Source organism: Eriocheir sinensis, chromosome 32, assembly GCF_024679095.1.
Source record: "Eriocheir sinensis breed Jianghai 21 chromosome 32, ASM2467909v1, whole genome shotgun sequence".
Classification (NCBI taxonomy): Eukaryota; Metazoa; Arthropoda; class Malacostraca; order Decapoda; family Varunidae; genus Eriocheir; species Eriocheir sinensis.
Genome location: NC_066540.1, coordinates 8,248,822 through 8,271,399, shown reverse-complemented (window position 1 = coordinate 8,271,399; position 22,578 = coordinate 8,248,822). Strand labels below are relative to the sequence as shown.

The window sequence follows — 22,578 nt, the reverse complement described above, 5'->3', positions numbered from 1 at the left end:
ACGGGCAGGGAAGAGTTTGTTTGAGTGGCTTCAGGAGGGTGGCAGGGAAGAGTTTGTTTGAGTGGCTTCAGGAAGGTGGCAGGGAAGAGCTTGTTTGAGTGGCTTCAGGAAGGTGGCACGGAGGAGTTTGTTTGAGTGGCTTCAGGAAGGTGGCTGGGAAGAGTTTGTTTGAGTGGCTTCAGGAGGGTGGCAGGGAAGAGTTTGTTTGAGTGGCTTCAGGAAGGTGGCAGGGAAGAGTTTGTTTGAGTGGCTTCAGGAGGGTGGCAGGGAAGAGTTTGTTTGAGTGGCTTCAGGAAGGTGGCAGGGAAGAGTTTGTTTGAGTGGCTTCAGGAAGGTGGCAGGGAAGAGTTTGTTTGAGTGGCTTCAGGAAGGTGGCAGGGAAGAGTTTGTTTGAGTGGCTTCAGGAAGGTGGCAGGGAAGAGTTTGTTTGAGTGGCTTCAGGAAGGTGGCAGGGAAGAGTTTGTTTGAGTGGCTTCAGGAGGGTGGCAGGGAAGAGTTTGTTTGAGTGGGTTCAGGAAGGTGGCAGGGAAGAGTTTGTTTGAGTGGCTTCAGGAAGGTGGCAGGGAAGAGTTTGTTTGAGTGGCTTCAGGAGGGTGGCAGGGAAGAGTTTGTTTGAGTGGCTTCAGGAAGGTGGCAGGGAAGAGCTTGTTTGAGTGGCTTCAGGAAGGTGGCAGGGAAGAGTTTGTTTGGGCTTCAGGAAGAGTTTGTTTGAGTGGCTTCAGGAAGGTGGCACGGAGGAGTTTGTTTGAGTGGCTTCAGGAAGGTGGCTGGGAAGAGTTTGAGTGGCTTCAGGAAGGTGGCACGGAGGAGTTTGTTTGAGTGGCTTCAGGAAGGTGACAGGGAAGAGCTTGTTTGAGTGGCTTCAGGAAGGTGGCTGGGAAGAGTTTGAGTGGCTTCAGGAAGGTGGCAGGGAAGAGTTTGTTTGGGTGGTTGGCAGGTAACAGGGAAGAGTCCAGGTAGCTGGCAGTGTAACAGGGAAGAGTTTGCATGACTGGCAGGGTGACAAAGGAGAGTTTAAATTTCTGGCAGGTTGACAGAGAAGAGTTTGAATTTCTAGCAGGGTGTCAGGGAGGAGTTTAAGTGGCTGGCACGGTGACAGGGAAGAGTTTGAGTGGCTGCTAGAGTTTCAGGGAAGAGTTTGCGTGTCTGACAGATTGAGAGAAGAGTTTGAATTTCTGACAGGGTGACAGGGAAGTTTGAGTGGCTGGCAACGTGAGAGGGAAAAGTTTACATTGCTGGCAGGGTGAGAGGGAGGAGTTTGAGTGGCTGACAGGGTGACAAGTAGGAATATGAGTGGGTGACAGGAATGAGTTTGAGTGGCTAGCAGGGTGTAAGAAGGAAGAGTATATGTCATTGTTCACTTCTATGTGAACGTCCCAGGGAGGCAGTGGCCATGTGGTTAGCCTGCGGGTGTGGTGAGCCTGAGAACCTAGCGTGGACTAAGTTCAAGTCTCCACTAAAACACTGATTTTTCAAGTCATCCCCGAGTGGCAAAAGATTACCCACATGCTGTCCGGAATTTCAATCAACCTTAAGTTAAGCAACTACAGTCAAGAGAAGAACCAGGGGACAGCATGGGCCAAGGAAGAGTCATACATCACGGCAACCACTAAAAACAAAATTAGCCTGCGCCACTAACAGGCTGGGGCTGTCCATAAGGCCCCTCAAGAAAGCCTACCGGAGCTACAGGCAGCACAAAAAAATGACACAAACACAAAATAGATGCTTGTAACATGTAAAATCATGAACAATTAGAAGCTGCAAGTAATATTAATTGGAAGAAAAAACTATAACAGATGTTTATATAAGTGTAAGCAATAAAGATGCAAAAATTGGTCATAAGTGCATATGCACAAACAATATTATTGGCTCATCTTGTGTGAGTGCTTGCACAAACAAATGCAGTAACAAGCAATAAACAATGTCTAAGTGATAGATTATAAAAAATATTGTACTTCCTTGCAATATTAAACATAAAATGTGCAATAGAAATAAAATTATAATAGCAAAATAATCATGAATAGCATGGCTAATATTACCTTGAAAAAATGTCAATATGAAAGTATGATACAGATAAATGTGTGTTGTACTTGGAAAAATTAACATTATGAAAAAGTCACAGCCACAAATTGCTCTTCACTCTAAAACTGTTAAGATAAACACTCTGGAATCAGGAAATCCTAATTTCAGCATCATCTGCCACAACCATGTGAGGGTCAAAACTACATAATATTTAACAGCATTACATGTTGTTATTACCCCATTCCTGCAAAAAAAAAGCCAATGAAAGGGAGGGTCAAGCTATTACTTTCTGATTATGCTGTACAGGTCTGGGTATGCTTAAATTGGGATTATAAGGGTGATTAAAGAATCCCCCTAAGCTAGGTACCAAAGATCATATAGCTCTGCTAGGGTTACAAGAGAGTGCTGCCTCTCTTACTGAGAGGCTGCCATTAGCTGAAATAGAACTTGCAACCTCTCCGTTACCTGCCAAGCAAGAAACCCACTGAGCTACCTGGCCCATTACTTTATGTGATGATGCCTTGTTTGTCTTTACATTTGGGTATCAGGTATTTCTAAAGATGGTGACAGACACATCCAAACTAGAAACATAACAGTTTTATTACTTATCAGTATGATAAGGGGTGCATAGGCTGATGTACATGTACAGCAAGTACTATATACATATTTTCATAAATACATTATCTTCAAGGTTTCAGGAAGCTTGTTATCTCATGATAAATATCTGAGACTTCTTCCCCCAATTCCTGTACGTACATGCTAAAAGGAAAGACAGAATAATCCTAGAGACGAAAAATAAACTGGTATGAGTGTACGAAAAAATGAATCAAGTGTTGCACTACATTCACACATTCTGATGCCCAGATATCAAACTATAAAAATTCTCTAACACCCCACTCATGGGCCAAGGCTTACAGGGACTTCCCTATTGAAACTGGGCACAGTCCTGTTTCAGAAATGCTGCTACACAAACTATTTTTACTCTTACTGATGGATTACCAGTTTTCTTGCAATATCCACTTACAATGAGAATGAATGATATTAGAAATGAATTGCTACAAATTCAAGGAGTCACAGACTGATTCAAAAGTAGTATTGATTATGTCCCTCATTCTGGTTGAGACAATACATGTAGTTGATCAATGTATTATGATTGCCCTCTTGAGCCACTTGTCAGCAGGATTCTTTCATATTAAATATAGTGGTAAATGCTACAATGTTTTTTGCTGCTCTGAGTTAGCAAATAAATTCCTAATAACAATCATCGTCCACTTCCTAAAACTCTCAGATACGAGCCCTAAAGGTAAACAGAAATAACGTTCAGAAACTATGCCACTGAAATAAAGTGTTTTGATTGGTGACTTCTTTTATATACCACATCAAAAGAAGTGTTGAGTCATATTAGGTACAAATTAGTGAGCAATGAAAGGAAAATAAAATGATGGTATTATACTTCTCTTATAAACAAATGTTCTATAAGTAACATGAGTCCTACTAATATAATGCTCTATCATAAATATAACTGTAACAGTAATTCAGATGCAGTCCACTTGAACCATAATTATGAATAAAAGGTCATGAGTATCACAGACTTGCTTCACAAACATGAAAGGCTTACTTGTAACTGGAAAAAAAATCTATTATCACTGATATGGTTGATGATGATAAACATTTCATAATTTACATAAATAAATTTTACAAACTTCTTATAATGTGTATGATAAACTTATATGAATATAGAATTATGCAAAATGAAACTAAATGTATGTATCTACCAACAGCTAATAAAAGTAAATGAAAGCTACTTTATTATAAACTATCTTTCAATGCCAATTAAATATTCAAGAAAAGCTTACTTATAAAACTACATACATACATACCATATACTATATGTACACCTTTCATAAATAAGACTTTGTAATGTACACCTTAATGAGACTGTGCAATATCTGAGAAGTAATTGAGAATGTCGTCTATTGAGAACTCCAGGGAGATCATGGCCCCAGGGTAGCACCGGTGGATGAGGTCGTCAATCAATTTGTACTGGCGGATGAACTCCTCTTGCATGGCTCTCCACACCACCTGTGACCAAGAAAAATACAGCCATCTTCATCTGCTATAACAACTACTGCTGCCTCAGAATTTCCTGGTAACTGAGTACAGCAAAACCCCAACTATCTGGCCCCTAGGTATCCAGAAGCCCCAAGTATCGAGCAAAAAATTTGGGAGTTCAAAGACTGAAGAAATTCCCAGAAAAATTGTCAAAAAATTTAAAATATCTGACTGACATAAGATCTGAAATATTCACGCCATGCTTCCATCACCTCCAGAGTAGGGCTGCCCTGTGTACAACTGAGGCATTAAACACGTAGAGTTGTGCAGTGCTACCAGTGGTCCATTAGCGGGCATGGAACTGCCTTTGTGATGGCAGTGGTGGCGGCACTGGCAAGTTTTGCCAAGATGGCAGCATTGACTGCCATCTTGGGAAAGACATTTCCACATTTCAGGTCAGTAGTAGCAGGGAGTAAAAAATGGTCAATAATTTTGAATAAAATGTTATTGCAAAAAAAACTATAAGATGTAGAGCACAGTTCTAGTTTTTTTTTGGGGGGAAGCTTAATGATTACATAATCACCACAAGAAATGTTTATAATGGTAGGGCAACATTAAAGTGTGTTAGGGCTCCTTGAATTGCACACTGTTTTACATCTCATTTATCAGATTTTATCATGATGCATTTCACTAGAAATTTACTCTTGTATATGTTATTTTGTAGCTAAGTACTTCTATTTCATATTTTCATGATATGTAGAATATTCAACATCACTGGACTGGCACCACCACCACCGTTACGGACCCAAAAGTTAACTTGAGTTCATCTCTGGACGGGCTCCACGCGGGGCCTGGGCTCCGTTGATGACGTCACTGACAGTCAACGGAATAGTGGGAACCCCGCCTTAGTTACCCCACAATCTGCAGTTATATTTAGGTGTCTGAAGTCACCCCATTTTGAGCCATTTTTCAACATGCCTCCATTCGTGACATTTACAGGTCTGTAGGATATGTTAAGCACCCTTGAATCATTCTAACTGTTCTAGTTAAGCATGTTTCTGATTGTTTTCTCTAGTTTTGATGTTGTGTGTAATACAGATCGTTCCTGCCAGAAGTTTTCCAAGGGGGGTAAATTTTACCAAATCTCAAAAACACATATTGTGCTTGTTTTCAAAACAGAAACGCGTTTCAAGAAAACAACATTCTTATTCGAAAACTATAAGGCAAAAGACAAATTCTGACACTAAAATCATCTAGCTTGTTGCAACTGGCTATGAGTTATCAACATGTCAACTTTTTATCCACTTTTTGTCCGAAGTCACCCCAGTTGACGGTACCCATTTCATATCTTTATTACCTGATTTTATATAAAGAAGCATTCATAAGTAAAACATTCGCATTCTATATGTTTTAAGCCCCGAGTCGAAAGAGTAAATGGTGAACACTTCATAACTTCCACTGACGGTGTGCCCTATGCCTAACATGTAATGGAAGTCTTCAAATAACTTGTAGTTAACCTCTAAGATGTGATGCTTCAATGTACCATAAAAAGTGTGATAAAAATCTGGGGCAGGAAGTGAATATTGGCGATTGCCAGACCGAGTGTGGTAAACGTCTGTTTTGAGGCCCCTCTGAGTAATCCGGAAAGTCTGCTAATCCAAAAGGTCCGTGACCCCCTGCATTTCAAGGTAAAAGACCTTTACTGTATTAAGGGTCTTGGGTTGAGCCACGGTAGAAAGGCTCCTCATGGCCAAATCAGCAAGGAAGAGTGAATGAATGTGAGGCAGAACCTTCCACTTGAAATGATGGGGATCACACTGAGGCAGAATCTTCCACTCAAAATGGTGAAGATGTGTCAAGTAATAAACAGTCAAATAACAGGATTTTTCTGTGCAGGCTGCAGGACAACTTTAACCTGTGGTACATCATTCGACTTAGCTGAGAGTTCATTTTGCCATATCCCATTTTTCTAAGTCTATATAATAATAATAATAATAATAATAATAATAATAATAATAATAATAATAATATACGGTTTATTCAGGTATACGGCAGCCGTCTGGCTGAAAATTTACGTTTTATAAATACATTTAAATAAATTTTGCTAATGAGAACAAGTACAAAATTAGAAGGGGGATGGAAATGGGGGGGTCAAACTTGTCTCTGGGAAAGGTAGGGGTGATGGGAGGGGTTGGGTGTCTAGTTAGCAGCTGATGCTGTATAGATAGGACAGATAGATAGAAATAACATATGTGTATATATCAATATAGTAAGACAATTTTGGTGAGATAAATTATCCTTTTACAATATCAAATGCTGATCCTTTCCTATTAAGATCTGCTGCTACTTGAATATTTCATAAGTTACATGTTCTATTACGAGTTTTAAAATACACATGCCACACTTACCTGCAGCAAGTTTCCTTCCTCCGAGAGATGCTTCTCCACCTTCCTATACAGCTGCTCTAGACCCCGCTTCACTTCCTTCCCAGGATACTCTCTGAGGCAGAATACAATCAACATCAACATGACTTCAAATCCTATGCAAAAGTCATTTATCAAGTCATTAATGTTATAGTGTAGTGAAGCTGAGGCATTAAATGATGGCCTTGGTTGGATATAATCATTCGACCTCTTATTCAAGGTTTTGGATAATCATAAAAAATTTACAGCAACGCAATCTGTACCTATTGATATCATAACTGCATCAATCCAAAAAACTTACTTTATGACCTTCCTGAGTTCCTGTTTGCTGTAGGCAAGTTGGTAGCCAACCTCAGACTCCTTCACCCCGCTGGCCACCTTGGCAGACACGCCATCAAAGAATTGATTCAGCTTCTCGAGTGGTCTGCCAAAGTACTGAGTGACATACAGGCCAAGGGCTTCCTGGTACCTTTGCTTGGCCTCCTTCTTCTGGCTGTCCATGCCAGGAAGCTTAAGCTGGGACATAAGCTGGTGCAGGACATGGTAGTTCTCCATCTTGATCACCTCCGGGGGGGTGCGCTGATGCTCTACAGCCACTCTTGGGATGTGCTCGAACATGGCGGTGACAAGGCGCACGTACCACTTGTCGAGGTCAGTCCGACGCTCACTCTTCTTAAAGACACTTTCAGCTGTCTTGGCGAATTCCTCAAAGTTAGTGATGAAAGGCAGGATGCCACACTTTTTCCTGGCGACACGACACTCCTGTATGGACTGGATCTGCAAGTTCATAAATCTATCAAAGTTGCGCTTGGCTTGAACAAGACAGGAGCCAAACGTGGTGCTGAGAAAGGAGCCAGTGTCTTCAGCAGTCAGCACATGCTCACTGAGGCGTACATAGATGTAGAGGCAGCAGTAGGAGTCAGCCCGATCATAGGTGTTGATGAAGGAGGAAAGCTGCTGCTCAAGAATATTGAATAGTGCTCCCATCATGGACCGCACCTCCCTGTTGACCTGCTTGCCCTTGCCTGGCCCAGGGGTCCCAGCCACACCAGTGCTGGAGGTGGCAGTGGAGCCACTGCTCTCCTCACTGCCACTGGAGCCTGGTGTGCTGGCCACTGATGATGGTGCCTTCTCCGTGCCAGCAGCATTCAGGTCGAAAAAGGCAATACAGAACTCCTGCTCTGCCAGACACACAGGCTGCAGCTCACTCAAGACACGCTCAAATATTTCGTCAAACTTCTGGCGTTCCTGCATGTCCAGCTCCGAGCCCCACTGGTCTCTGTCTACCCCTAACAGGGCCCCTGGTGCAGTGGTGCGGGTGCCCAGTGTCTGTGCACCATGCTTGATCTGAGAGGTGAGCTTCCCTGCCACACCCGACACTCCAGCAATGTCCTGACTGGAGCCACTGCCCCTCAGCCTCCTGCTGCCAGAGATGCGCTGCCTTGCCTCCTCAAAGAACCAGCGGATGTCACGTTCATACAGCTTGCTGATGGATGAATTGTAGGTCTTGGTGAGATGCAGGTAGGCACGTGGGTCTAGGGCACGTGTCCAGTGCATGAGGCGAGTGTAAGGCTGCAGCTCAGCATGAAGGTTACCGTGCCGTGGTAAAGTTAGTTGCTCAGCGTGCTGGCTCAGTGTCTCTCCGGGGTCATTGCCCAGGTGGATGAACAGGTTGTTGAGGTGCCGTGACACCACTTGACTGAACCGCGCTCTCAACTTGTCAAAGCGTTTCCTTTCATCCTGCACTGCTTGGAGCTGTGTCAGGTGTGGTGGGATGGGAGCACTGAGCACTGCCTGCAGTGCCTCAGCTACCTGGATGGCCTGGGCCAAACTTCCCGCTTTGTTTAGGTCTGCCTCTACCAGGTCTCGTGCATATCCACGAGGCAGGTCAAGCTGTCCGATGAGGTGATCCAGCACCTCCAGCAGCCGGCAGTTGTTGGCATTGGTCTGTTCAATTGAAGTGTTCTTGTCAGCCATCTTTTCAATGGAGTCCTTCACATGCTGTAGGATCTCATCATACGAGTCCAGTCGCTCCTCTATCTTCTCTGCCTCGGTGTAGGCAGCATCAATCATCCCCATAAGGGCCTCCACCTGCGCCTCAGAGGCCATCATGGTGTGGATATTAGCCCCATCCAGGACAGAGAGGTCTCGAGAGAGCTGCTCAGCAAAGGCCTCGGCATTACTCACTGCTGAGTCACACTGCTCCATGAGCCTCTCAAGGTCCAGCTGCTCCCGCTCTGACAGAGCCTGGTAGTCCCCCTCCTCCTCTAGCACTGCATCCATGGTGTCCAAGGCTGCCAGGAGAGGAGATTAAGCATTCAATAATACTGAATTACTTACTATGTTATTGACACTGATATGTTCATAATAGATGAATTTAGTTGTAATCACACACTGGGGCTGAAGCAAACTTCTGAGTTCATGTCTCTTATTGCAGTGGATGCTCATGCTTAGATATATAAAACTAAAGAGGAAGGTGTTTAATGCCAAAAATAACTCAGTGCTAGACCAGTGCACTTATTGGGACTCATAAATATTCTTGGAGATTTTAATGCTAGTAGTGGCACTGAAAGGGTTGGCTATGAATTATGTGTTGGTCCCCATGGGTCTGGTGCCAGGAACATTAACAGTTTTCACTTTCTGAATTTTCACCCCCCAAAAAGTAAATATTTATAAGTTCCCCGTGTTAAAGATCAGAGTTGCACCACTGGACATGGTATAACAATGTTGGAGGAGTAGCTAAGGAGACTGACCTCATCCTCCCAAGTACTTATTTGGGGATCCTTCAAAACTGCAGTTTTTTTCAGATTACAGAATTATTTGCAATTGATCATAGAATAATTGTTGCAAACCTAAACCTTCATGTCACATCAAGAAGAATCTCAAGATGAAACCATACCGTACTTTTTTTTGTTTTTGTTTTTTGTTTTTAACTAAAAGACTCGGTATGAGCTCACGAATATGCAGAGTCTCACATGCACTCAAAGTACAAAAATCTGCCTCCAAGCCACTATTCAGTGTTAATGTCACAGCCATTGGGTAAGACAGAGAACACAAGGGACTTTAAGATCCAGATCTTTAACCTTCTGCACTGGTATTGACAATGCCATATACTCATGCTGGGCAAGTCTCTGACACTATAGGCCAATCCAATCCAATGTATGACTTCTTGACAAGACCCAGCGCTGTTCGGCACTACACTACCAAGATACAGTAAACCCTCGATATAACGGACTAATTGGGGGGAACTTAGTCTGTTAATGTCAAAAGTCCATTATAAGCACCGGAAAATTAAAAACACGTATAATAATACCAATGAACCTAATAAACGTAGGTATATATTTCTTTTTATTGTGTATGTTGTATGCACGTTGTCTGCATAGCCGCACGGCAAACTTGGCGATGCACTGAGGCTGCCAGGTTGGCAGTGGGGCTCTACAGGGGGACCATATTTTCACGGGTATGGGTATAATTTTACAAGTTTGCCTATCTCACACTGGCAGACGGAACGGTGTTATTTTGTTTTGTTTTGGTAGTTTTCGGTGTGTTATGAAATAATCTGCTAACTGTTTCTGTCGTAAATCAATAAATCACTAAATGATTGACTTTTAACCCCTTCAACACGAGGACACATATACTGCGTCCTTGCGTGCCCCGTACCATATCCGAGGATGCGCATACTGCGTCCTTGCGTGCCCCGTACCATATCCGAGGATGCGCATACTGCGTCCTGGCTCACTTTAGCCAATATACGAGTTATTTTATCTCTATATTTATGCTTACATCTCAAAATAATCAATTAATTTATGTTTCTTTATGTGCACCATTTAATTCTGCATGTTTTCATATATAATACATGATGATTATGTTGAGTTTATGGCTGAAAACTTTTGTTACATTCAACAGCGACATTTGAAATTTGGCGAGCATGGAGATCCCAGATACAGCGCTGGGCGCTGTTTTGGCACGGCCGTAGTGAAGGGGTTAAATGCCTGTTGTGCACACGCCACCGCCCACCGCCACATCTGTAAAATAGCTCGCAGAGAGGTTCAACTTGTTTACTGTTTCTATATCTCACTCACTGCTTACAAAGATCACAAGTGGACAAACTAGAACAAAACCAGGCAAATTAATGTTTTTCCTGCTGTGTATTTCCCCAGTGCGCATGCATGGTGGACAGCAGAGGGACTTATTTCAGATCTCAAAATGGATAAAATGTTCTTAGAAGGACAGATTTGGCAACACTGGCAGAGCAGTGCAGCCAAGTACTTTATACGAGAACTGATCACGTAAAGAAGTCAGAGTTGGAGACATTTTTGCTGCCTATGACTCTGACTCCAGTGTGACTTCAACTCCACACCCCTCATGACAATGTTAAATAAATGAGCCACAGGAGAGAATGAGTATATGTAGTATATATCTTATGGGAATATTACATCAGAAAACAAAACAGGAAAATATACATATAAGAAAAGAAGTGATAAGAATGAAAGAAAATTTAGTTTTACAAATAGAGCAGTTAATCAATGGGATGCACTACCAAATAAAGTTCTCTCAATAGCATTTACAAATTTAAAAACATGTATGACAAATAGTTTAAAACTTAAGACTATGAGCCTTGCTCAGTCTTGTAAAAATACAATTAAGTAAGAATACATGCACAAACACAGTACCTGAAGTGTTGGCATCCCGACTCTCAGTGAGGTCAGTATTTTCCTCAATGAGTTCTGTGGGAATGTTTATGAACTGGGGCTTCTGCTTAGGTAGGTAGCGGCAACACAACTGTAGAGAATTATCAATATAGAGTTACTTCTGTAGCTCCACAATTCTTAATTATGAAAACTGTGATATAAACAAACAATTACATACTATATAAATTGTTATCACCACCACATTTCCTAGGCCAAGTAGGTAAGTAACCAATACACATAAGAATCAAACAAACAAAGAAATAAGTGTACAGTGTGTGCAGTTTTCTGAGAGAAAAAAAAAATACAGATAAGGGTGGCCAGTTCTTAGTCCCAGTCTTCTGTATTATACCATTACACCTCTCTTTTTGATACCTTTTACAGCTGGCAGTGGACCCTAGATGTGTACTTTTCTTCCCAATCTCTGAGGAAGGACAAACCAATCATACCTTGTCACAGATAAGACAACTGAAGCATAAACAAGGTAGGAAATAACTTACCTTCCATAACACCTGGATGAAGGAGTGTTTGTCAGGTGTGCTGTTGGCCACCCACTTGTACACTCTATCAAAGGTGAGATCCAGTTCTGCCGTGTCCTGAAAAGAAGGAAGGGAGTCAGAGAACAGGAGATACATGTGTGATAATTTGCTCCCATATCTCAAGAAACAGATCAGTAACCGTTCTGTGATTGTAGTGTTCATTACCCTCTGTTGCAAATACAAGCAAAACAGGAACTTCACAGGGTTGAATGAATCCTTTCTAGAGTGTTTCTCAAGATTCTCCCAACCATGGCTATGCATTGTTACAGTAACTACTTACCTTATTTTCATCTCTTCCGTCCACCACTTGGAGTTCACGAAGCGGCCATGAACTCTTTTTCTTGTAAGCATCCTTGTCTGTCTTCTTAACCTAAAAAACATATGTAATTGTTTTAAGAAGTAGCTCATCTGGTTCAATAGTAGTTTATGGTTCATGAGAGAAAACAAATGGAAGTGACTGAATTTTGCATCCCCCTTCAATGTTAACATATAACTGATTTTTTAAACGTTTTATTAGTTTTTATCAATAATAATGTGGCTAATTTGTATTTTATGACACGTTTTCAAGGCGTAGGTGGTTGGTTTTGTTGATTTTTTTATATTACTTTTTATGACTGAGTTTATTATATGCCGACTTAGCTCTGTGAAAATCCAACACTTCTAGTTAACTCCATCCCATGAATGGAATTAAAAAACAAACTAGCCACATAACTGTTGATATATACCAACAACATTTGAAAACTGTGGCAATTGTGTAATTAGATATAGTAAGCATGGGGGGGGAATGGACAAGGTGCAAAAAAATTGACTCAGGGTGCAGTTCTATTTAAATAGACCATAGAGGTGAAGTAAATGAAAGCAAGCCATTGAGTCAATGGAGAAAGCTACAAGAGGTAGAATTACAAACATGCAGGTTAATAAAATAAAGGTACAGTATATGTAGTTCTCATAACCTTGACCTATACCTGAGAAACATGTGGATAGAATGAGTCAGCATACAAGGATATGCACAATATAAATTAGTTCTTTCAGAAGGGCATGTGGTTTAACAAGATAGGATAACATGAGTAATAAAGAGATGCACATCGGGGCCCCGTGAATAGCTTTTTTTTTTTACTATAGTCCGACACAAATATGAAATTCGTTTGGGTGGGGCCTAAACTTCTTCTCTCATATGTCAGCTACGTACTATTTGAAATTGCATATCAAATATTCGGTATATGTACGTACATTAAATAAGATTTGGCAGCACTACAGCTATTTCTGAGAGGGACCTAGCTGACCAGATTTCATAGCTGAGTCTGACTATGTCAATTTCAAGTCTAGCCTAGACACTCCCAAGTTTCATAACTGATCAAAGCTGCAGAACTAGCAGAAATATTCCTATTGGTTGGGAAGACCAAGTTGGGAACCTTTTCACTGTATCCAGTACCTAAACGTAAATATTATTGACAAAGACTTGCCCAGCATTCAGTTGACCCGTTTAGTGTACAATTCCCCACAGATGAAAGGTTGAGCCAAACAGGACAGTGTATCAGCTGAGCACAACAAAAATGGTGTCCCACACAACAGCTCCCTTACAATATTCCTGCAGCAGCTCTTATAAGTGACTACGTATTTACTGTAAACAGCAATCATGGTTGAAAGAAACATTCATGTAAGGCAAAAAGATGCATCAGATGTGACATGCTACACCCATATAACTACAACACATCCTTTTTTCACAAACACTGGTACCCCCCCACACATAACCCCCTTCGCAACAACATTCAGGTTTTTTGGCTAATGTCATACAACTTGTTACCTCCGTTGTGCAACACTGTGTAACATTGCACAACTGGGGTAACAAGTTACGTCAAGAAGGCAGTATTAGCTGAACGGTTCAAGGAGGGGAAAGTGTAGGGGGATGGAGGGCACCAGCGTTTGTAAACGAAGGAGATGTCGTAGTTATATGAGTGTGGCCAGAATCACCTCTTCTGATGCGCATCTTCTTGCCTTCAGCGAAGTTTTATTCAGCTATAATTGCCACCTCCAGTAAATGGTCACAAATAATAGCTACTGTAGGAATGTTATGAGGGAGCTGTTGTGTGGGACGCCTTGTAGGTCAATTGAACGCAAATGTGTGGTGCTGTCCCTGTTGCCCAGCTCAGCCCTGTTAACCCTGAGGACTTAATGAACTGCTATAATATTAAAGCAATATGCACATCTGGCTGAAGAGGAGGGCAGCGATGGTGGTGGCGGAGGTGCAGGCTTTCAGTAAGTCAACACACTCCAAATTCCCAACCTCTTTATTCAATAGAGAGCACATTCAAAGCATTTAATGGTGAGTTCATGTTGTTTAAAATAGGTGAAATAGACTAAAAAATAGTCAACTTCCAAAAGGTTCTAGTCTGTTTTTATTTTTTACTATATAAAGTTTGCCCTCAAATTAGTGGTTTCAGAACAAGAGATGTCTTTCAGTCCCTTAAATCATGAGACATGGGACTCACTCTATAGGAGATGTGACATAGGCATGAGAAAAGAAGGTAAAAATTGTGGAGTGGTGGAATGGGCAAAGCAAAGTTTACTGAGATGGTTTGAACATGTTATGAAAATACAAAATGGTGATTTTGTGAAGTGTTTATGGGAGTTAAATAGGAGGGGGGGGTAGGTGAGACCACCAGATAAATTGACAGGATTGAGGTCAAGCGATTGATTTACAGAACTTGCATAGGACCATGACAGGATTGAGAACTACATGAAGGAGAGAGGGGGAGTGTGTGTGAATGTTGCAGACAATGAAGTGTATAAGCCAGGTGAACTGGAAACTTTTGCTATGGCCACCTCCTCAAGGGGTTTCTAGAGGGAACAGGGTATCAGAGCTAAAAATAGATAGAAGTTAAGAAAAGGAACAAGTATGAGAATGATGGTCTGTGCATTCCACAACATAAGTGAAACATGGAGCAGAGTACCTGGTGGATGGTGGCATACACAGGCTTCTCCTTATTGATGGTTGCACAGAGGAAGCTTGTCTTTTTCTTCTTGCCTGGCTTGGTGACGTACAGCACCCCCACCAGCCGCTCCTCAGTGGGCTCAAACACATCCCGCTGGAGGCTGTGGCGGATGGTTGCCATGTTCTGTTAGCCTTGGCAGGTGAATGGAGGCTATCTTCAGAGGTAAAACTTTGGCTACAATCTGTAGTAAAACAAAACAAGTAGGAAATTATAAAAAGAGAATTAGGTAAGCATGTATTTTGAACAGGTTAAGGTTGATTAGGTTATGCATTTTGATTAGGATCATTATAGATTTATCACAATAACCCAATCAAATAAAGTAACCAAACCCAATTAAATATATCAATCTAACCCTACCTAATAAAGTAACCTTCATTAATGGTAAAAGTAACTGTGTATAATAAATGTATATAATCACTTTGCAAGTCTGAAATCACAATTTTTGTCTCCATAATATAGGTAAGGAACAAAATATACCTTGTACTATTTCACAAAGGCACAAAATATCTGCAATGAGCTCACTTGTAAACAAGTTTCAAAACTAACAAAACCTGACTGCTCAATGTAACTTATCAAGGGAGAGAAAATCAGTAAGCAATAACTGCTATATCAGAAAACTGTTGCCATTAAATTAGTAACCTATTGCCTGATAACCTAGTGACAGCATCATTAGTTGTAGCAGTTCACCTAACAATATTGTCCAGCACAGAGGCAGTGAACAAAAAACAAAACAAACAGCTGCTTGCCTATATGCATATCATTTAAAAGTATTTTATACTACACACCTAAGAAGAGAGTGTAAGAGGACAGATCTGGATGAGAGGGTGTCACAGGGAGGCCACCAACGAGATTGATCAAAAGAGCAGATGAGGATCGGAGAAATTGGAGGGTGAGGGGTTGAATGTGTTGAGAGAAAGTGCCAGAAAAGGGGAAGTTGGAGATGCTTTTTCTGTGGTCATCCATTCAGGGAAAGCTCTCACGAGGGGTCAGGGTGTTAAGATATGTTGATTTACATAGATGTTCAGACCACACAGACCCTATGGTTCTGACTAGGTGGTCTGTCCTTAAACCAAAGCTGAATGACATCAAACAGCCACCAAGACATCACATCTCTGTCTTAGGCACTATTAAGGAGGAGCTGGCAGTCAATTTTGTTTTAAATGACCCACAGAAGGTGAACACTTGTTCCAAATACATTACATTACATTACATGCATTACAAAAATGTTGGTGATAAAGAATTTGGTTAAGTATGAATTTATCATTTTACACTTGAGTTTGGTGTCAACATTTCTCATTTGTGATGTCATTATCACAAAAAAGGAGGACTAGCTGCCATCTACTACTACTTACTACTGCTGCAGACAGCTGTTTTGTTAATTAATAAGCTCACTGATTATAATTAGTAAATAGCCTCTAACACTTCCTCCTTGGCAGAGAAACATAGTGTCTCCAACAGTATTTATAATTCAAAATTCAAAATTGAGTATAATGGGGTATATTCATCCTTACCAGATGTCACCCGTTGGCTGGCAACTCTGAATATACCCCACTGCCAGTATTTGTCATTGCTGTTTGCATATTAATGATACTGACAACTGTTTCCTATGTGTAGGCTATTATGCATTAGCCATAAAATTGGGTATGCTGTGTGACAGCAGGTTGTCAGAGCATGATAATCTAGACCAGTGATTCCCAACCTTTTTTGTCCCATTCCTCCTTTTCCAGTCCCTCTTTCACCTGTGGACCCCTACAAAGAAATAAGTTAAGCCAGCAAAATTAATAATTTTTCTGCAAAAAATGAATACTTTCATGTAAAATAAAATACCTTGCATTGTTATGATGATTAAGCTGCAGGCCTTTTATATGAAAGCAGAAGACGTTTCGTTCTGCAGACTATGGACTCCTTGAAATTCTTCCATGGACCCCTGGTTGGGAACCACTGATCTAGACCTCAGACTCGTGCAATGCGACTATAGTGACTTTCGTGGGGAATAGACAGCAGATTAATTAAAATACTTCAATACTAAAAAGTTTTGTCTGCTATTGTGAGACAGGTGTGTTTATATGGATGATATTGAATTTATGGTAGCCATCTCGAGTGAGGTTAATAGGGTCCTTCACTGAGCTCGACCTGCCATCTGGTGGCCCTCCTGGAGCCTCTGCCAGAGCCAAACCTGCAGCCAGCTGGAGTCCAGTGAGGCTTAACAGACTTTTTTTTGTACCAAACTAGCAACATATCAGAGTTGTAATGGTCACTATCATGTCTACACCAAAAAATCTGAGTGCTGTACATTATTCATGTCATTATAATGAACATTGTTGGCAAAACAAGAGCATTCATCGATACATCCTACAACACTCCATCCCGTGGTTAATAAGAATACATCAGTACGAACTCGTGGGTAAATATTTCCTACATGCAAGAAAAGAGAAGTCAAACAAGTCCAACATTGTGTCATGCTTTAAATTTCCTATAAATATCGGTTGAAGGTGCTGAAAATTTTGCTACTCAACATTCCTCCAGCTGGCATGCCACTGCCTCACACACGATGCATTCCTCTGTCTCTCCAATCAGAGCACGTGGGCTTGTTTACACTGCTGCAAAACATATCATGCTCCTGGCAGCAAGTATTAAACTTATTTCATATTTCTAAATTAAATTATAATATATACATCTTATTCGTTATATGGAACTTTAAAAGAACAACATTTTCTATCTCTTGCACATCCCCACTTCTTAAATATTACTACTAAGTCAAGTGTCTCTATACCATAGCTATGAGAAAAAGATGTGATTTCTAAATACTAATGAAAGTCTTAAAGGAAAATTATTTGACAAAGCCCGCATGCATATTTTTGGGGGTAGTTCCACAAGGGCCACCTGATGGAAGGTCGAGCTCAGTGAAGGACCCTACACTAATACTATGTGTTGCATTTTGGTCTTGGTCTCAGAATGCAGTGCAATAATGGACTTCATAGATGTAAATTTTGAGGTTCCCTTAGTCTTCTGGAAGCTGTCAGTTACTGTGCTGCATTCAGAGAAATCAACTACAACACAATGTCAGTACTACCCTCATGTGAGATGGCTACCCTTACTTCCATATTAGCCACATAAATTTCAACCACCATGAGTTGGGTGTAATTCTGAATCAACATCAAACACGCGACGCTTCAGAATTTAGCATGGTGTGGTGTCTTAGGGCCAATTTCACAATCCAACACAGTGGCTTTGTAACCATCCGAACCAAATTATTCCATCTCCTACACTCCATAACGGTTAGGTTTTCGATTCAACACCAGATACACAAGAGACTTCCCATATGGTTTCCTCAAATTTCTTAACTTAGATATGAACAAAATACACAACACAATGAATTTTCAAAGTCTTCGGCATTGGTTTGGAGGCTTACTAACCCATCATGGCCAACTGTGAAAGTGTCCCCAAGTTAAACACTCCAATGGAGCAACACTGAGCATCATACAGGCCCATTACAACACTGACAGACCTAGAGAGGATGGTAATACACGAGTTGCAAACACCTGCCACCACTGCCTGCAGCCTCACATCAACTATTTCCAAAGGTCAAAAAGGAAATTAAGTGGATTCTCATCAGTGTTTTTTATGGGTTAAGATTCGTTTTAGGTCCGTGCCAGTATCTCATTACCTACCTTATGAAACATCAGTATCTCTTCATATATCTTTTCAACAAACCTTCAACAGTCATGGAAACGCTTTGAAAATCCAATTCAAGGACTTTTTTTTTACTCCTGAAAATATGGGATAATGTTTACGAAAGCGCGTCGCCTCCTCTGCTGGCCGCGGCGACGCTGCAGCGGGTGTTACGAGAAATACCTCCTCGCTGAAATAAGTCACATATACATGAGGGGGGGGGGTTAGAAGGGGGGGCCAAGGGGGGTGCAGCCCCCCCGTTAGTAGGTCGTAAAGTTCGGTTGGAGTAGTTTAAATATGCTCCCCGACCCTAAGCCCTCTGCGAGCTATTTTGCGGCTGCGGCGGCTGCAGCGTCGCCGCGGCCAGCAGAGGAGGTGAAGCGCTTTCGTAAACATTATCCCATATTTTCAAGAGTAAAAAAAAAGTCCTTGAATTGGATTTTCAAAGCGTTTCCATGACTGTTGAAGGTTTGTAGAAAAGATATATGAAGAGATACTGATGTTTCATAAAGTAGATTATGAGATACTGGCACAGACCTAGTACGAATCTTTACCTCTTTTATGTTCATGGTACAGAAGAAGGATCAAACTACCACCAGGGTCATTAAACTACCCTTGGAAATGCTCTAAACTCCTATGAAAATAGTGCCAAAAATATGTGCTGGGGTGCCAAAATGTATGCTGGGTCAGTATTCTTCAACGCTGCCGCCTCACAAACTATTTCCAAGGGCCAAAAACGAGATCAATTGGGTTCTAATGAGTTGTTTTTCTAGGTTTATGGCACAGAAGAAGGGTCAATCTAGCACCAAGGTCATTAAACTACCCCTGGAAATGCTCAATCTAGCACAGAGTCATTAAATTACCCCTGAAAATGCTCAATCTAGCAATAGGGTCATTAAACTACCCCTGGAAATGCTTAATCTAGCACCAAGGTCATTAAACTACCCCTGGAAATGCGTAATCTAGCACCAGGGTCATTAAACTACCCCTGGAAATGCTCAAAACTCCTAAAGAAATAAAAAATGTGGGCGCCGAAATGTGAGGCCAGTGCTGTGACAGGCGGCGGGGGCGTGTGCAGGGCGGCCAGGCACCACCACCACGCCCTCTGTGGACCTGCGTGAAGGCTGTGGAGGCAAGAGAGGATTATGTGGGCTTCAGTGGACTATTTCCTTCTCCACCCCGGTAACGGCAAGACTCCACACAGTAACGGCAAGGCTTACTTCATGCGGCGGGCGTCAAACGCTGGCCCGTGCAGGACTGCAGGAAGACAGGTTGCTTACATTCTTGATCTTGATGTCACAGGGGACTTGAGATTTCTCCCATTTCAGACCTTTATAACGGCAAATCCTTTATTTATTTATTTATTTATTTATATATTTTTGGTATTTCGTTGGGGATATACCCCAAGGGAGGAAGGCGGTGAGCCTAACTAACCCCATAAAACACTCAAGAAGAAGAAGAGGAAGGCGGTGCATGCCGCGCAAGGAGGATCTAAGAAGCCTTTGTCTTATTGGATTATGTTCTGTTGTTTGATGAGCTTGGATAGACTGGCGCATTGGTTAATGAGACCTTTCGGTTCTTTGCCTGAAGGTTTACTCAAGCATGGCTCATAGGGAAAGGTCATTCAGGTAAGAAAATTCAGGTAAGGTACAAAACGGAACAGGTAAAAAGAAGAAGAAGAAGAAGAAATTAACATAGCTACAGAACAGACAGTATCCTACGCAAGGGTGATCCTACGTACAGTACACCTACCAGTGACATCTCAAGTAATGGACGGCGGACTCGATTTTGCGGCGCCCTTGTCATTAAGCAGCGAATTTTGGAAAATCAACCGCTTTGGTGAGAATCGCCATAACTCCCTTATTTCTGGGGCTACATAAATGTTTTTGGTATCAATCGACGGCAAACTGAAAGGGTTATATTTTGTAATAAGCGACCGGGCTCAAAAACAGACTCGAAAGGGTAAGGGTATTTTTGAGTTCCCAACCTTGAAACCCATTCATTTTTTGAGAATTTCAAAAAACTTACTTAACAAATAATTTAGCCCTACCAACGTGCTTTCTAATATGATGCATAACATTTCCCTACTCCCAGCAGTTTCGTCGCTAGAGCTCGAAACGTAAACCCTTTTGGGAGCGATTTTGACGAACTCCGGACACTTTGCTGTTTTTGTCTAGTGTGGCATTGCTATTGCCTCTAGAAGGCTGTAATTTGGCATGTAGCCCCTCTTGGCAATGTAGTTTGACCAGCTCAAAGGATTTTGTGATAGCTCGATTCCAGGTTTGTCGTCGAGCCATCACAAAATAGCTTGTTTTTCGCCCCTTTTGCCGCGATTTGGACACGTCCTAGTTTTTTGCTTATAACTTTTGTATTTATTTAGTGCTTTCCATTTTTTTCTGATTTTTAATCTGTATTAATAGACCTTTCATTTGCCACCAAGCGCGCCTTCCTAGCTTCAGTAGTTTTTGCTCGAGTTTGACCAGAAGTCGCGACGAAAATTCGCCGAATCTGACTCATTTCATGCGCCGCGACGAAAAACCTTCCTGACGCCACAAAAATTAGTATATCTGCATAAAAAATTCGTATATGAACACTTCAATATGTTGACTATCTTGTATTAAAATCATTTTAAGATATCTATATAAAGTTACTATTTTTACTCACTGCTCACCTCCATGACGCTCCTCCAAGCCTACCGGCGTCACAGGCGAAGATGTGAAAAATAAAAAAAATTTGCAGGTAAGTAATTTACCTGCAACAATTCATAGTTATTAAGAATGGAAATTTGGAACCAATGTCTCAGTTCTCGTGCGGTTCCAGTGCTCAGTGGCGCGTCGTCTCTCGCTCTTGTACTTCATCGTTGTTTTTCTGCTGGTGTTCGGTGATGCCCGTGGCCTCGGGGCGTCAGCGCGGGGCCGCGAGGGAGGAGCGTCATGGAGGTGAGCAGTGAGGGCGGGGTTAAACACTGGCGACGTGTAAGAGAGGAGCAAAAGAGGCAGGGCGTCGGAGGTTACTTGTACGAGAGGGATGTCGGCGGCGGGGCGGAGAAAACACAACGCAATGTTCTTTCATTATATTCTTAATTTTCTGTCATTGTGGTTGTTCATGAACCCGAAAGAGGATGACCAATGGACTGTATGAATAGAGTTACTCGTGTGAGGGAAACTGTGCATGTGGAGTACTCGGCAACACTCGTGAACATTTGCAGCATGATCGCGGGTCGTAGCATCGTCTTTTCTTCATTGATTTTGGGAGCTGGGACCAAGGTAAAAATAACTACGCATAGCCTTCTTATCCTCATGAAAACCCGATAAATCAACGATTCGGCCTTTGGAAATAGTTGACGTGAGAGGTGGAAGCGTCTGTGAAAACACCGGCCATAGAGGACCACGGCGCGGCGTCTCGCCTCGTCGTAGCCCATGCGTGAGGTCGACCCAAATTTTCAATATAAGGCATAACACTATCAATATGCAGTTGTGTTCCCCAATGCTTTATTCAATATCCCACTCTCTTTCTATTGTTCATTACTCATCTTTCTAAGACAAACTGTTCTGTCCACTGTTATGCCGATGACTCTGCATTACTCATTATTCAACATTTTTTATTAGTGGTGGTGAGCCGCGGGTTTCGGCCGCTTTGGGCTAGTTTGACGGCTGCGCAAGCGCTGCTTAATTTTCACACATTTCAAGACTTGTTTTCATCAATAAACTCTTTTCTGCGATTTTCCTTGTCGTTTGAGATTATAATCGGTTTCATTCCATCTGTGCACTCGCGAGTGCAGATGTGGAACACGTTCATTGCAGGTTCGTGATTGAGTGAAAGAAAAACTGATGAATATTCAGCTTTTTTTTTTTTTTTCAATAATATATTTGAATGTTTGGTATACACACACAAAAAAAAACGAAAAAAACGTTAAACCTTATATTAATCTCGAACATGCCAATTTGCATCGCCAAGGACGAGCTTGCACCAAACAGCATATAGTCAATTCATACTCGAATTTACAATGGCCTTTTGAAACCTATAATTACTTAGCTCACTTTAGGTACCTACATGAAAAGAGATCTGCCTGTAAGTTCATATAAAAGGTATTTCAATTATTCATTGCATGTGAATTACATAGTTAATATTCTGAATATAGCCTAACATCACATGCAGTAATATTTCATGCTACTTTTAATATTACCCA

At 41.6% G+C, this 22,578-nt stretch overlaps 1 protein-coding gene and 1 long non-coding RNA gene across 4 annotated transcripts; one reads left to right on the top strand and one right to left on the bottom strand.

Moving 5' to 3' along the window:
• The first annotated feature begins 741 nt into the window (after nt 1-741).
• Nucleotides 742-3,354, top strand: LOC127006097 (uncharacterized). Its single transcript, XR_007759067.1, has 2 exons — nt 742-796; nt 834-3,354. It is a non-coding gene; the product is annotated as an uncharacterized LOC127006097 (long non-coding RNA).
• Nucleotides 2,605-19,701, bottom strand: LOC127006096 (exocyst complex component 1-like). Of its 3 annotated transcripts, XM_050875600.1 has the most exons (9): nt 19,610-19,683; nt 16,545-16,698; nt 14,676-14,898; nt 12,005-12,094; nt 11,686-11,781; nt 11,171-11,279; nt 6,799-8,791; nt 6,483-6,573; nt 2,605-4,104 (listed from the first exon to the last, which is right to left on the bottom strand). In XM_050875600.1, the coding sequence occupies exons 3-9, from the start codon at nt 14,835-14,837 to the stop codon at nt 3,952-3,954; spliced, it is 2,694 nt and encodes an 897-aa protein (XP_050731557.1). In that variant the 5' UTR covers nt 14,838-14,898; nt 16,545-16,698; nt 19,610-19,683; the 3' UTR covers nt 2,605-3,951. The 3 variants fall into 3 exon arrangements, with proteins under 3 accessions (XP_050731557.1, XP_050731558.1, XP_050731559.1); XM_050875601.1 differs by lacking the exon at nt 16,545-16,698 and having other exon boundaries at nt 19,610-19,701; XM_050875602.1 differs by lacking the exons at nt 16,545-16,698; nt 19,610-19,683 and adding an exon at nt 18,226-18,385.
• Nucleotides 19,702-22,578: the final 2,877 nt, after the last annotated feature.

Bases quoted from the DNA above. Each gene is read 5' to 3' on its own strand.
- LOC127006096 (XM_050875601.1), bottom strand. From the start codon at position 14,837: ATGGCAACCATCCGCCACAGCCTCCAGCGGGATGTGTTTGAGCCCACT. The intron at 11,280-11,685 runs GTAAGTTATTTC...AATTCTCTACAG, and splicing joins TCATCCAGGTGTTATGGAAG to TTGTGTTGCCGCTACCTACC. The intron at 6,574-6,798 runs GTAAGTTTTTTG...ATTCTGCCTCAG, and splicing joins GAACTCAGGAAGGTCATAAA to AGAGTATCCTGGGAAGGAAG.